The 13,882-nt window shown below is 65.3% G+C and overlaps 1 protein-coding gene across 10 annotated transcripts in view; it reads right to left on the minus strand.

The window, feature by feature from the left end:
• Positions 1-5,133: 5,133 nt before the first annotated feature.
• AHDC1 (AT-hook DNA binding motif containing 1) overlaps positions 5,134-13,882 on the minus strand; it is a 50,842-nt gene continuing 42,093 nt past the window's right edge. For 9 of the 10 annotated variants that reach the window (XM_038167196.2, XM_038167189.2, XM_072027538.1 and 6 more), the window contains 4 exons: positions 12,821-12,864; positions 7,610-12,670; positions 6,763-7,469; positions 5,134-5,709 (listed from right to left, as the gene is read on the minus strand). In XM_038167196.2, coding sequence (XP_038023124.2) covers positions 7,653-12,593 — 4,941 coding nt within the window. In that variant the 5' untranslated portion in view covers positions 12,594-12,670; positions 12,821-12,864 and the 3' untranslated portion in view covers positions 5,134-5,709; positions 6,763-7,469; positions 7,610-7,652. Of the gene's footprint in view, positions 5,710-6,762; positions 7,470-7,609; positions 12,671-12,820; positions 12,865-12,968; positions 13,082-13,882 lie in introns of all 10 variants that reach the window. The other variant, XM_072027540.1, reaches the window with a different exon arrangement.

Below are 13,882 nucleotides of genomic sequence, written 5' to 3' on the forward strand. Positions count from 1 at the left end.
AGCATGCACCAGGGGGCATGGGCATATTCCGGGGACATGGGCACACACTGGGGGACACTGGCACATGCCGAGGGACATTGGCACACGTGGGAGCCGTGAGAGTGCACTGGGGACATGGGCACACGCTGGGGCACATGGGCGTGCACTGGGGGACACGGGCACATACTGGGAACAATGGCACACGCTGGGGACACTGGCACATGCTGGGGACATGGGAACTCACTGGGATACATGGGCATGCACCAGGGTAAATGGGCACGCACTGGGGGACCCTGGCACACACTGGGGGACACGGGCATGCACCAGGGGACACGGGCACGCACTGGGAGCCGTGGCAGCGGTGGCCCCGCAGCCAGCAGCACCCGTGGGTTGGCGCAGAGCAGGGTGCCGTCCGCCCCGGTTATTTAAAAGGCGCCAGGCTGGGCTTGATTAAAACAAAGTAAAAGCCAGAGCCAGGGCAGAGAGGGGATTAGATGGCTCGGGGGAATGTTAATGGACTCCAGAGCTTTCTGCCCGGCCGGCGGCTGGGCCGAATCCAGCCGGGGTGGCTGGGGACGGGCTGGGCTTGGGCTGGGTGGGCGCAGCGAGCGCGCCAGGGCTCAGCGGGACCCCGAAACGGGGCTGCGGGCGCTGGGCTCGGGCAGAAGCGGGTTCGCCATCCCGCTGGGTGCTGGGGGGCCCGAGCTGCTGCCGGAGGAACGGAAGGAGAAAAAAGAGGGGGGGGGACGGGGAACCCGGCGGGGGGGTTGGGGAAATAGCTTGCGAGGGCCTGGCCCTTCCTCTGGGAAAAGCAGGGGTGGTCTGGTGCTGCAGCTGGGCTCCGCGCCGCCCCCGCTGCTGCGCAGGGGGCCCTCCCCGCGTTGGGGACGTCCCGGGGACACCGCCACCGCCACCATCCCCTGCCCGCAGCCCCCTTCCCAAAGCTGTCCCGGGGCTGTCCCGGAGCAGGGGACGAGGACAGCTCGGCCAGAGGGGCTGCCAGCAGCTGGGGGGGGGGCTTCGGAGGGGCGCTGGCGGCGGGCAGGGGCTGCCAGATGCACTGGATTGCGGGTCTGACGTGGGAAATCGCCTCCCTTCCTCGTTAGCTTGTGATTAGCATGTCAAGTGGTTGAAGTTCGTGGGTATAAAGGATGCGAGCTAAGAATAATGGCTTCAATTTTCTTCGCGGCACAGCCATTAATTTGAAGGAGAAGGGTTGGGGGGTGTTGGCGGGGGGGGGGGTGTCCAAATCTCCTGGGCAGCTCCAGACAGCGCCGCCGGCCCCCGGCCCCGCGCGGTGCCAAGGCTGGGCCCTGCCACGGCCCCAAAATCGCTGCTGGGGCGAAGCAGAGCGAAGGTGACCTGCGGGGGCACGCCTGGCACCGGGGCCGATGTCCTGGTGGCGATGGAAAGCCCGGTGTCGGGGTTCAGCTGGCACCGGGGGGGCGCACAGAGGGTCCCCCCCCATCAGCGTGGGTACGGGGGTCCCGCGTGCTGCCCCGTGCCGGGTGCGCAGCCCCGTCCCCATCCCTGCTCCTGGATCCCCTTGGAACGGGGGCATTTCCACGGCCTCGTTGTGTCCCCCCCCCCTCCCCGGGCTCTGTCCCCACGCTGGGAGGTGGGAGGGGAGGGCAGGGAGGGGAGGCAAATTCCTGCTTTGTTTCCGAGGGAATGGGAGAAGCCGAAATGGCAGCGAGCCGCCTCCGAGCGAGCAGGGCTGCGCCGTTTGGGCTGCTTAATTAAAAAATGGCCCCGGTGGCCCCCACCAGGCACAGCCGGGGCTTTCCTCCGCCTGCCCCCCCCCCCCCGCAGCGCCTCGGTGCCTCGCTCAGCACCGCGCACAGCACCCAGGGCTGCTGATTTTTTTGGGGGAAAAGCTCCTAAATCCTGGCGCTGCACCCCCTGCAAGCGGCTCCCCCCAAACTTCGATGCGCAAATGAAGAAAGGGCGAAGCGAGCGTTTCCCCTCCAAATTTCGAAGGCGTTTTGTCCTTTTTTTTCCCCCCCCCCCCAAAGCAGCCTCTGCTGGCGAGACCCAGCCAAGAGCCTGGCACGGTGGCAGAGCCGCTGGGCCGTGCTGATAAAACCCTCGGTGATCGGCCCCATCGCCAGGCTCCTGAGCCGCAGAGCCCGCCCGCTGGATTTCATCGCATTTATTAAAAAAAAATATATATATAAAATAAAATAAATAATAAAATAAAACCCACGCTGCGCCCCGGGAACGAGGTCGGGGCACGGCGCAGATGGGTGATGCCACCGGGGGGGATTCATTTCCCGGTTCAGCCCCCACTACTTCGGGTCTGGCCCTCGTTAGCACGGGGAAGGTGGGCGCAACTCGCTCGTTAGCGGTGCCACGACCCCCCCCCCATCCCCATTCCGTGCCAAAAATTGGCGAAATGGTGGGAAAACGGCTCACGGGGAGGGCAAGGTGTTGGTTTGGGGTCGCTGCAGAAGCGTTTGGTGCCCACCAAAGCCCTGGTCCCATGGGTGCAGCCCCCACCGGGTGGGTGCAGGGTGCAGGGCACCCATGGCACGGCCCCCCCTTGCCTGCCTCAGTTTCCCCACGGAGCCCCGTTGGAGGCAGGGAGGTCTGGAGGGGGGGGGCGAGCACAGTTTTGGGGTGTCCTGGAGGGGGTGTCCCTCTCCCATGGGTGCTGCGTGCGCAAGGTCTGTGGGTTTGGGGGGGCTGCAGCCCCCGTCCCTGCCCCACCAGCAGCCTCCCGGTGCTGTGGGGTGGGGGGTGCCAAGGCTGGGTGCCCCCCACTGATGTCCCCAAGGGAATGAGCCTTTGGGGGGGTGGGGAGGGACCCCGATGGGGACACCAGGGGTGCACCCCACAGGCAGTGAGCGTGGGGGGTCCCTGGGGATGGGGATGGGGACGCTGCAGCATCGCAGGCACCAGCAGAGCCCCCCCCCTGCCCCCTCCCCTCCACCCTCCCCTCGCCCCCAGCTTTACCCCAAGGACCCCGGGGGGCACCCAGGGTGCTGGGGGGGACCGCAGGGGAGCCGTGTGCCCCCCCACTTTGACCCCTGCCCCGTGGAAACGCAGCCTCCTCCACACCCCAAACCACCTGCACCGGGGGGGGGCCGGGGCTGGCACCCCCCTCTCCTCTCCCTCCCAGCACCCCGGCCCTATAAAGGGGTGCGGAGACCCCCATGCACCCCCTGGGACACCTCCCAACCCCAGAACAATTTTATCCTATTATTTTTTTTTTTTGGGGGGGGGCTGCACGGCACCACGCTCACTTGGTACCACCCAGCCACGCACCGCAGCCCTGGAGCTGGGTGGGGGGGGGCGTGGATGATGCCGAGCCCCCAGCGTGGCGAGGAGGGGGTCAGGGCTCCCCAAAACACCTTGCCCCCCCCTTTTACCCCCTCCCTCGCCCACACAGCCATGCTGGAGCCCGGTGGCGTGGTGCTGGCAGCCCCGCTCCCCCCGCACCCCCAGCCATCAGTATGCGCCGTGTGTTGCTCTCCATAGCAACCTCTTCCTTTTTTTTTTTTTATCCCCCCCCCTCGACCCCCCCCCCCCCAGCGCACTGCTCTGCAGCAGCCGTGACCCCGCCGGGATTGCTCACCTCTCCCACCCACAGGTAGCTGCTGCCCCCCCCCCTCAAATCCCTCAAATCCCCCCCCCCCAAAAAAAAAATAAAAAATAAGGATGCTGCAGGGCTGAGCTGCCCATTCCTGGAAGGTTTTTTTTTTTTCTTAATTAATTTTTTTAAATTTTTTAATCATTTTTTAGCCCTTTTGGCCCTCAACCTGTCCGCAGCCCCAAGCCGCTGCCTCCTCCGTCACCCACCGGGGGTGGCACCCATGGGTGCTGATGGGTGGGGGCATGGGGAGGATGGGGGGGGGGGGGGGTTGGCACCCATCGTTCCCAGTAGCGGGTGCCCACTGGTGCCACTGGGGGACCCCATGGAGGGATCCCACCGCGGGGCCTCATCCTGCTCGCTGCCGTCCCCCCCCTTGTAGCCGTGCTGGGGCTGAGCCCCCCAACCTTGGGGGGGGGGGTCAAACTCCCCTTTTTCTCCCCCCCCCTTGGCGCAGCGAGGCCGTGCCGCCCCCCCCGAGAGAAGCAAGGACGCAGCGGCACGGCTCAATATATAGGTTTCTTTTAATATAAAAAAAGTGCCTATGAAAAATTCCTTCCTAAATACACAAAAAGACCAGTTCAGGGCAAGAGCGGGGGCCGGGGGGGGCTCTCCGGATGGGGGGGGGGCCACGGCATCTCCGGCCGGGTCAGCACAAGCACTGCGCGGGTCAGCTTGAGGGGGGGGCGACACGAGGAGGGAGGGGGGGCTGCTATTTTGACCAGGTTATTTTATTTTATTTTATTTTAAATCCCCCCCCCCTTTTTATTTTTTTGGGGGCATTTTGCCCTTTTTTTTTGCACCGGTTTTCATTTTTGGGGAGGGGTCGGTCAATTTTTTTTTATGTTTTTTTTTTCTTTTTTTGCACAATCCACAAAGCTGTACAGAAGTTGCCAAACCCTGGGTTTGGGGGGGGGGAAGGAAAATGAAGGGGGGGAAGCAAAATGAAGGGGAAGGGGCAAAATGAAGGGGGGGGGACACAGGGAAAGGGTTGGGGAGAAAATAGGAGCCGACCCCCCCCGGCACCCACGCGCACACGCACACCCTGAGCTCGTCACCGCGGGAAGGAGAGCGGCCCCCCCGTGCCCCCCCCCGGCTCCCCCTCCCCACAAAGAGGGTGTGTTATTGATTTCTTTTCTTTTTTTTTTTTTAAATCTTTTTTTTTTTTTTTTAACTCATTTTTTAACTTTTTTTTTTTAAACTCTTTTTTTTTAACTCATTTTTTTTTTAACTCCTTTTTTTTTAACTCCTTTTTTTTCGTTTTTTTATACAAATTCGGATCTTTGGGTGTGTACTGCCAAAAAAAAAAAGAGAGGAAAAAAAAAAAAACAAACCAAAAACGCGTCGTCCTTATTAATAATAATAAAAATAAAACTCAAAATCATCGTCATTAAAAAAAGGCAACGGAAACCCAAGGAACCCATGCGGAAGTTGCACACCACAAAACCACAGCAGATGTACAGAATGCAATATACAAGACACGATTTATAATAAAACATTATATACAATAAATAGGTTATTGTTACTTTTTTTTTTTTTTTTTTTTTTTTTTTTTTTTTGTCGATCGATCTGTAAATAAATTTTCTCAGTGCATACTGGTGGGTTTTTGCTCTTCTCTCCTGCATATCCGCCTCTCTTGCGCTTCAGTTTTTATTTTATTATTTTTTTTTTATTCTCCGTCAACTTTTTGATTCTCTCCCAGGTGTGTGGCTCTCCTTTATTTATTTATTTTTTATTTTTTTTTTTGTGAGTTTTCGTCTTTTTTAAATTTTTTTTTTTCCTTAAACATTTTTTTTTTTTGTATTTTCTCCTTTTCTTCAAAAGTATTTACAATTGCTGGTTTTTGTGCAGAAAACGAAACTTAATAAAATAATAATAATAAAAAAAAAAATTAAAAAAAAAAATAATAATAATAAATCCAAAGAGTCCCTCTGCTTCTGGCGGGAGGAGAGCGCGGCGCCGGCGCCACGGCCGGGGCGGGGGCCGGGGGGGGGGACGACGAAGCGGGGCGGCGGGGCCGGGGGGCACCGGCGGCGGCCCCCTCCTCTCCTCTCCTCCTCTCCTCTCTGCTCCGGTGGCCGGGGCCGTCGGGTGGGCTCGGGGGGCCGAGGGCGCGGGGGCTCCGCTGGCTGGGCTGCCTGGGGGGAGAGGGGACAGGGGTGAGCATCCGGACGCCCCCCCGGCCCCCCCAGCCTGGTTTCATGGAGGAGGGATGGATCCGTGGCCGAATGGGTGCTGCCTGTGTGGCGCAGGGGGCTGGGGTCCCCCACAACCCAAATCTGGCACCCACCTGCCCAGGGGTCTGGGGTCCCCCACACATCCCCATCTGGGACCCCCATACCAAGGGGTCTGGGGTCCTGCGTGCCCCAAATCTGGCACCCACATGCCCAAGGGTCTGGGGTCCCATAAACCCATATCCAGCCCCCCCCAGGCCAAAGGGTTTGGGGATCTGCATGCCCCAAATCTGGCACCCCCATGCCAAGGAGTCTGGCACCCACCTGCCCAGGGGTCTGGGGTCCCCCACACATCCCCATCTGGGACCCCCATACCAAGGGGACTGGGGTCCTGCATGCCCCAAATCTGGCACCCACATGCCCAAGGGTCTGGGGTCTCCCACACCCCAAATCTGGCACCCACCTGCCCAGGGGTTTGGGGTCCCACAAATCTCCCATCTGGCACCCAAAAGCCCAAGGGTTTGGGGTCTCGAAATCCCCCCATTGATCACCCCCATGCCAAGGGGTCTGGCACCCACCTGCCCAGGGCTCCGGGGTCCCAAAAATCTCCCATTTGGCACCCACCTGCCCAAGGGTTTGGGGTCCCACACACCCACTTGTCACCCACATACCCAGGAATTTGGGGTCCCTCTGACCCCCCATCAGGCACCCACCTACCCAGGGCTCTGGGGTCCCAAAAATCCCCCATTTAGCACCAATAAAGCCAGGATCTGGGGTCCCAGTCACCCAGCACCCACATACCCAGGGGTCCCCCCCTCCATCACCCCGCACCCAGGGGACCGGCACCGAGCACCCCGCGCCCCATCCACCCGCAGACCCCGGGGGCAGCCGAGGTCTCCGGGTTGGTGCTCGGCCACGGGACACCACCGGCAGCACCCATGGGTGCTCGCAGCCCCGAAGGGTGCCACGGGGAGAGGCAGCAGCAGCGGGGGGGGGGGGGGCGCACGTGGCACTTACTGGGCACCGTCTGCGTCTCCGAGCCCCACGGCGAAGCTGCCAAAAAGTCTGCGTGCGGCCAGCTCTCCCGAACACCCATCGGCGTCATCCGGCGAGAAAAACACCCCCAGCAAGCGAGCAAACGGGGAGGAAAACAGAAAAAAAAAAAAAAGAAAGAAAAACAAAAAAAAGCAAAAAAAAAAAAAACAAACCAAAAACCACAAACCAGACCCTCCGAGGGCGGCCGAGGGTCCCCGCGGCACCGGGGAGGGGGCTCGGGGCCGCTGACCCCACAGGTCTCGTGGCCGCCTCTCTGCCCTGGGCTCGGCGGGGGCCGGTGCTGTCCGTCCGTCCGTCCGGCTGGCCGTCCGTCCGTCTGTCCGTCCGATTGTCCTGCTGCGGGGCGGGAGGTGGGGGGCGGCAGTCCGGAAAGCAGAGCCGGGGCGTTCTCAGACGGAGCGGGTTTTAGTATGAAGGGGGGAAAAAAACTGGGGGAGGGGGGGGTCTCTCTCTTCCTTTTCTCTTCTTCCGTTATTTTTTTTCTCTTTCGCTTCACTTATTTTTTTTTTTTTCATTTTTTTTCTTTTTTTTCCCTTTTTTTCTTTTCTTTTCTTTTTTTTTTCTTATTTTTTTTTTTTTTTTTTTAGAAAACAAACAAACGGTTCCAATCCCAGTTAAATACAGAACTTGAAAAGTGTTCCAGAAAAAAAGTGCTGGCTAAATTACCTCTGCAAGAGAAACACAACAGCGGGACGGGGGGGTGAGAAGGGCCCGGGCGCCCCGTGCCCCACCCCTCCCCACACCCCAATATCTCAGCACCCCACGGACCCCCTGCCCCGAGGTGAGTGGGGGGGGGTCCCGCACCTACCCTGTAACAAAACCTCGTTGTCCGGTTGGCACGTCAGCAGACACTACAATGAGGTGACCGTAAAAGTGTCCTCGGGGTGCTGTTGCTCTACCATCGGCCCCAAAAACCCGCTCTTCTGGGCGGGGGCCATGACGGGGTGCCCTTGGGGTGCAAAACTGGGGGGGTACCTGTAGTTGTCCTGCAGCTGCAGCATTGAGTCTCTCGGTACGGGGGAGATATTCAAGTCATTGATCAGGGGGCAAGCGTAGGGGCCTCGGTGGTGAGCCCGGGCCATCTCCAAGGGCTCCTTCTCGCCCTTGGGGGGGTGGGCGCCGCTCGGGCTGCTCAGGTGGGGGTTGAGACACGAGGGGTCCGTCCTGCCCATGAAGTCCACCAGCATGCCGGCCCCCGCCTTGCCGTCGTACGAGGAGGGGCTGCGGGTGCTGGCGTTGGGCGAGTACCAGTAGGGGGGATTTTTGCAGCTGGGGGAGTCGTAGTGTGGCTGAGGCATGGGGAGGTCGCGGCAGGCCATGTGCGGGGCGTGCGGCAGGGCCCCCCCCCCCTGCATGCTGTGTTTGAGCGAGTCGCAGGCCGGCAGCTTGCGCAGGTCGCCCGCCCGCAGGTCCTCCTTGAAGGCCAGGGTGGGCGAGCAGTTGGGCGAGAAGGCTTTCTGCAGCCCGGCCTCGAAAACAGTCTGCTGGCCGGGGGCCGCCAGCTGGTGAGGGAGGGCGGGGAAGTGCTTGCTCTCCAAATCCGGCTGCCCCAAGCCGGGGGAGTCGCTCTGAAAGCCCTGCACGAACGTCCCGTCCGAGGGGGTGGAGGGGTTCATGGAGTAAGGCCCGGCGTAGTCGCAGGGGTCCCGCTCGCCCACCCCGAAGCCCCGGGACTGGGAGGGCAGGGGGGACATGCTGCTGTCCCCGCTGTAGTAGTCCAAGCCCAGGTCCGTGCTCTCTTGGAAGAGGGGGTTCACCGGCTGCGACTTGGTGGGGAACTTGGCCTTGCCCGTTCCCCGCTCCTTCTTGGAGGCGCAGGCCCCTCGGGAGCCCCGGGGCTGCCGCGGCCCCGTGCTCCTCTTGGAGGGGTAGACGGAGGAGGAGGAGGACGAGGAGGAGAAGTTCAGGTGGGACGTGTCGAACATGTCCACCTTCTTCCGCCGGCCCCGGCCGGGCTTGGAGTTGCTCTGGAAGAGGACGCTCTGGTTCCAGTTGTAGCCGGGGGCCGAGGAGGCCTCGTTCCAGTCCATCATGAGCTTCTCCAGGCTGGAGAGGCTGGACTGGCCCTCGCTGGACGAGGCCTCGCTGTTGGCGCGCCGGTAGCCGGCCGGCTGGTTGAACTGGGTGCTGTCGGAGGAGGATTCGGAGAAGGTCTCGGAGACCGTCTGCTGCTTGGCCTTCTGCGGGGTGTAGTTGGAGATGTCCAGGATGACGTTGGGCTCGTTGAGGTGGCACTCGAAGCCCGGGTTGTAGAGCTGGCTGAAAGCCTCCGAGCTCCAGTCCAAGCCGCCGTAGCCCTGCCGGAAAGCCCACTGGGACGCGCTGGGGAACTGCCGGCAGTTCTCGGGCGAGGGCTGGAAGGAGGCCGAGCCTTTGGGCACCATGTAGCCTCCGGGCGAGACGGTGCTGGCCCGGCTGTCGCAGCGCAGCGGGGTGTGGGCGGCGCTGGAGAACTGGCCGCCCTCGGCGCTGTTGAAGAAGGAAGCTTTGCCCAGCGGCAGGCTGGGGCCGGCCGTCTGCTGCGCGTAGCCGGCGCTGTGGGCGCTGCTGGGGGAGGACGGGAGGCTGCTGCCGCTGCCGTAGGCGAAGCTGCAGTCCTTGCTGCTGGGGCAGTCCTGCGCCGACGGGTACTGCTTCCCCGGGGGGAAGACGCTGGCGGGCGCCACGCTCTGCCCCGCGCTGTAGCCGCCGTACTGGGGGTAGCCGGGGGTGCCGCTGGCCGCCGGGTGCGCCGTGGGCGACCGCGACACGGCCGAGGGTGGCACCAACTTGGGGAAGGCCTCGGCGCCGCGGCACTCCGAGGCTCCTTGTGCCACCCCGTAACCGGCGGCGGGGCGGCCGGGAGGGAAGGCCTGGCGGCCCTGCATGGCCGCGTGGAAAGCGGCCTCGGCGCCGGGGGCCGCTGCTGCCGCCGCCACTTTGCCCCCCCGGGCCGGGTAGGCGGCCAGGCCCCCCCGTTGACCCGCCAGGGCGTTGGGGGGAGCCGTGTAGGCGGCCGCCGATTTGCGGGACTCGGAGCGCGAGGCTGAGAGGGCGAAGTCCAGCAGGTCGGAGGAGTCGTCCGAGTCCAGCAAGGAGCGGAAATACCCCGTGAAGAGGCTGTGCCGCTCCTGGCTGACCTCGGCCTGCGAGGACGCCGCGCTGCCGGCGTAGAAGCCGGCCCGGCCGGAGGAGCCCGACTCCAGCGCCGCGGTGTGGAAGGGCCTGGCCTCAGCCCCCTGGTAGCTGCAGTTGCGGCTGGGCTGGCCGGCGGCGTGGCCGTGGTGGGGGGCCCAGGGGCTGCCCTTCTCCCCGGCCCACTCGGAGGCACTGTCGCTGAAGCTCTGCCCGGGGTTTTGCTCGGGGAAGAGCACCCCGTTCTTGCGGGTCCGCCGCTTGCGCTTGGGCTTGCCCACGGGGTCAGGCTCCGGCCGGCCCCTCTTGCGCGGGTGCACGGGGTCGGCGTGCACGGCGGCGGGGGCCTTCTTCTTCTTGCCGATGCCCTCGAAGAAGTCGCTGAAGGAGCAGCGGGAGGCACGGGCGGCGTGCCCACCACCGCGCCCGCCAAAGCCGCCCGCCTTACCGCCGCGCCGGCGGAAGCCCTGCACGCGGTGCAAGAAGTGGGAGATGCTCTGCGTGTCGGGGGCCTGGTGGATGGACTCGGGCTCGCTGGGTGTCCAGCAGCGGGGCGGCGAGCAGCGCCCCGAGCACTGGCTCTGCCTGTTGAGGAACGCCAGCTTGGCCAGCACGTCCGAGTAGTCGGCCTTGCTGTCGTTGGTGTCGGCAATGTAGGAGGGCTGGGGCGAGGCCAGCTTCTGCTTCCTCCTCCTCCTCTTCTTCACCTCCGGGGCGGGCTCCTTGGGTTTGGCCTGGCCCAGCAGCAGGTTCTTGGGGGGCCTGCCCCGCTTGCGCTTCAGGATGATGGGCATCTCGCCGGGGGGGAAGACCACCACCACATTGCGCCCGTTGTTCTTCATCTTGAGCAGCGGCGTGGGCTCCATGGAGCTGCTGGCCGCCAGCTCCTTGCCCTCCAGGTTCAGGTTGCTGCTGAGCGAGGACACCTTGTAGGTGGTTTTGTTCCTCCTCCCCAGCGACACGGGGATCTTGGCCATCTTCACCACCATCTTCCGCACCCCGCGGCACTTGCTCTTCTTCCCCGCCGCGGGGGCCTTGGGCACCTCGTCGGAGTCCAGGGCTTCGGGGGGTGGCGGGGGGGTCAGCAGTGGGGTGGTGCTGGGCTCCTCGGGCCCCGGGGGCACCTCGGCGGGCAGGGCGAGGGGCAGGACGCGGCTCTCGGGGGCGACGTCCGCCCGGCGCCCTCGCCCTGCCCTCCTCCTGCGGCACAGCATCTTTGGCTTGTCAGTCCGGCGCAGCGCGTACTTGCGGTGGTCCTCGCCGCACCTCCCGGCCCCCCGGCCCCCGCAGGGGCCGCGTTTCACCACGCTGCTCAGGGGACACCCCCCCAGGCGGGGCTGCAGGCCGTGGGGCCGCAGCGGGTCCCCGGTGCCCGCCTGCGCCTCCAGCAGCTCCGGCACGGGCCCCAGCGGCTGCGCCTCCAGCAGCGAGGGCTCGGTGGCCAGCAGCGGGGCCCGCGCCTCCAGGAGCTGCGGCTCCAGGGCTCCGGGCAGTGGCTCCAGCGTCTGCAGCCCCAGCGGCTCCGCCAACGGCTCCAGCGACTGCAGCTCCAGCGATTCGGAGAGCGGCTCCAGCGATTGCAGCTCCAGCGACTCGGAGAGCGGCTCCAGCGACTGCAGCCCCAGCGGCTCCAGGTTCTGCAGCTCCAGCGACTCCGGCAGCGGCTCCAAGCTCTGCGAATCGAGCAGCTGGGGCTGCGACTCCAGCGACTGGGAATCCAGCAGCCGGGACTGGGAGTCCAGCTCTTGGGCCGGGAGCAACTGGGGCTGCGCCTCCATCGACTGCGACTCCAGCAGCTGCGTCCCCGGGCACGCCAGGGAGGCCAGTTCGTTCAGGATGTCCGCCTCGGCCAGGTCCGAGTAGTCGCCGGCGTCGGGCTGCGAGCAACCGGCTTCCTCCGCGGGCGCTTTGGAGGCTGGAGGAGGCTGCGGGGCGCTCCCCCCCCCGCCCTCAGCCTCCCCGTCGCGGGCCGGGGGCCGGGGGTGCCGCGGCGGCTCGGCTTTGCAGAGCACCCCGCGCTCCTCAGGGCTGCGGATGCTGTTGGCCAGGGAGGGCGAGGAGAAGAAGCTGTACTGGAGGTCGCGGTCGGCGGGCAGGAGGCGGCCGTCCTCGTGGCCACCGCCGCCGCCGCCGCGGAGGCTGCCGCAGTCCAGGTGCACCCCGCTGCTCTTGAGGTCCTCGGAGAGGCGGTTGAGGTCCTTCATGATGTCGATGAGCTGCACCACGGGGTGGAGGTTGATGTGCCCGTTGCCGCACTTGCTCCGGAGCAGGGCGACGATGCTGTCGACGTTGCAGCGGCCCGAGGCCAGCGTCGCGTTGGGGAAGGTCTTGGGCGCCCGGTCGCGGGCGGCTGCCTCCTCCGCGCTGCCCCCCAGGATCCGGGGCTCGCCGGCGCAGCCCAGCAAGTCCTCGGCCGCCTTGGTGCCGCCGTGCACGCTCTGGCACCGGTCGGCCGGGTCGCCGTGCAGCAGCGAGCCTGCCTGGTGCTCCCGGCCGAGCGCGGGGCACGAGCCCTCAGGGAAGCTCAGCACGCTGCAGGATAAAGCCTTCTCCGCCGGGCAGGCCGGGGGCCGCTGCGCCGGGTGCCCCGGCGGGTAGAATTTGGGCTCTCGGACGTAGTCGGGCGAGCCGCGCACAACGCTGGTCGTTACCACTGGGCCCGGGGGCTTCACGCGCATCCTGAACTCCTCCTCCCCCGCGTGCCGCTTGGCCGAGCAGTTGCTGACATGGGGGTCGGGGATGGTGAGACAGGGACCTGGACGGGGCAGAGAGGGGACAGTGAGGACCCCCCAGGGCGCCACCGGCTGCGCCCGCTCCCTCCCCGCTGGGGGTGCCCGCATTTGGCCCCCCTGCTCCCCCACTGACCCCATCGCCTCCTCCCTCGCCCGGCGCAGCGCTGACTTACCCTCGGCTCTGCTGCTGCTCCTGCTGTTGCACTTTGTGAGCTCTCTGCAAAGGAAGCGGGGCGGAGGGTTAGCCCCGAGCCAGGGGGTCCCCGGGTTACCCCCCCCGTGCCCCAGGGTTCGCAGCGCCAGTCCCTGCAAGGGACATACCAGGGGCTGGTCCTCCCTGGGGTGCTCCCGAGCCGGCGCAGCCGAGAGGGCAGCCTGTGCCCATCACCCTGGCGTCGGGGCTGCGAGCGGGGCAGGGGGAGGCTGCCTCCGATCTGGGGACAGAGGGGACAGGTTGACCAGCCCCTCCACGGAGCCGGAGGGGACGCGGGTCCAGGGATGCTCGGGTTAACACCCCCAAACCCCCCCTCCCTTCCCACCCCACCCCGGACCTCCCACCCCATCCCCACCACCCCCTCCCCACACCAGGCCGTCTCCCCTCCACCCTCCCCCCCACCCCGGGGGCTCCATCCTCGTCCCCTCGCGGTGTGCCCCGGGGGTGCCGGGCCGGGGGGAGCGGGCGCGGTGGGGGCCCTGCGGCCGCGTTGCCGCTAGGTGTCCCCGGCGAGCCGCGCTGCCCGCCCGCCGAGCCGCCCGCCCCGCTCCCGGACACCCCGGTCCCCGCCCCGGCCCCGCCGTGCGCCCCCCCCGGCCCGGCCCGGCACGGCCCGGCTCGGCTGGGGGACGGCAACGGGATGGACAGGGGCCGGGGGGGGCGAGGAGCAAAGTTCTTTGTTCGGGGGTGGGTGGGAGGGGAGGGCTGCTGTGCGCCCCCCTGCCCGTGCCTGGCACATGGGGTGGGGGTCCGGCTCGTGGGGGTGCCCCCAAGCCCACGGGCACGCGTGGGGGGGCTTCCCGGGGCAGCAGCGGGCACGCAGCTGGGGGACCTCGGTGGTGCCCCCCCTGGTATCCCGGTGTTGGGGACGTGGCACGGGATGGGGACGCACCGAGCCACGGCTCCGGGGTGGCACGAGGGGGCTGAGGCACTGGGGTGCCCCCAAAATCCGGGGGGTGTCACCCCGCCTCCCAGCCCACCCGTGGCCACTGCTCGTGGGCAGTTGGTGGCCTCAGGAAGC

This window comes from Anas platyrhynchos, chromosome 24 (assembly GCF_047663525.1).
Source record: "Anas platyrhynchos isolate ZD024472 breed Pekin duck chromosome 24, IASCAAS_PekinDuck_T2T, whole genome shotgun sequence".
Lineage (NCBI taxonomy): Eukaryota > Metazoa > Chordata > Aves > Anseriformes > Anatidae > Anas > Anas platyrhynchos.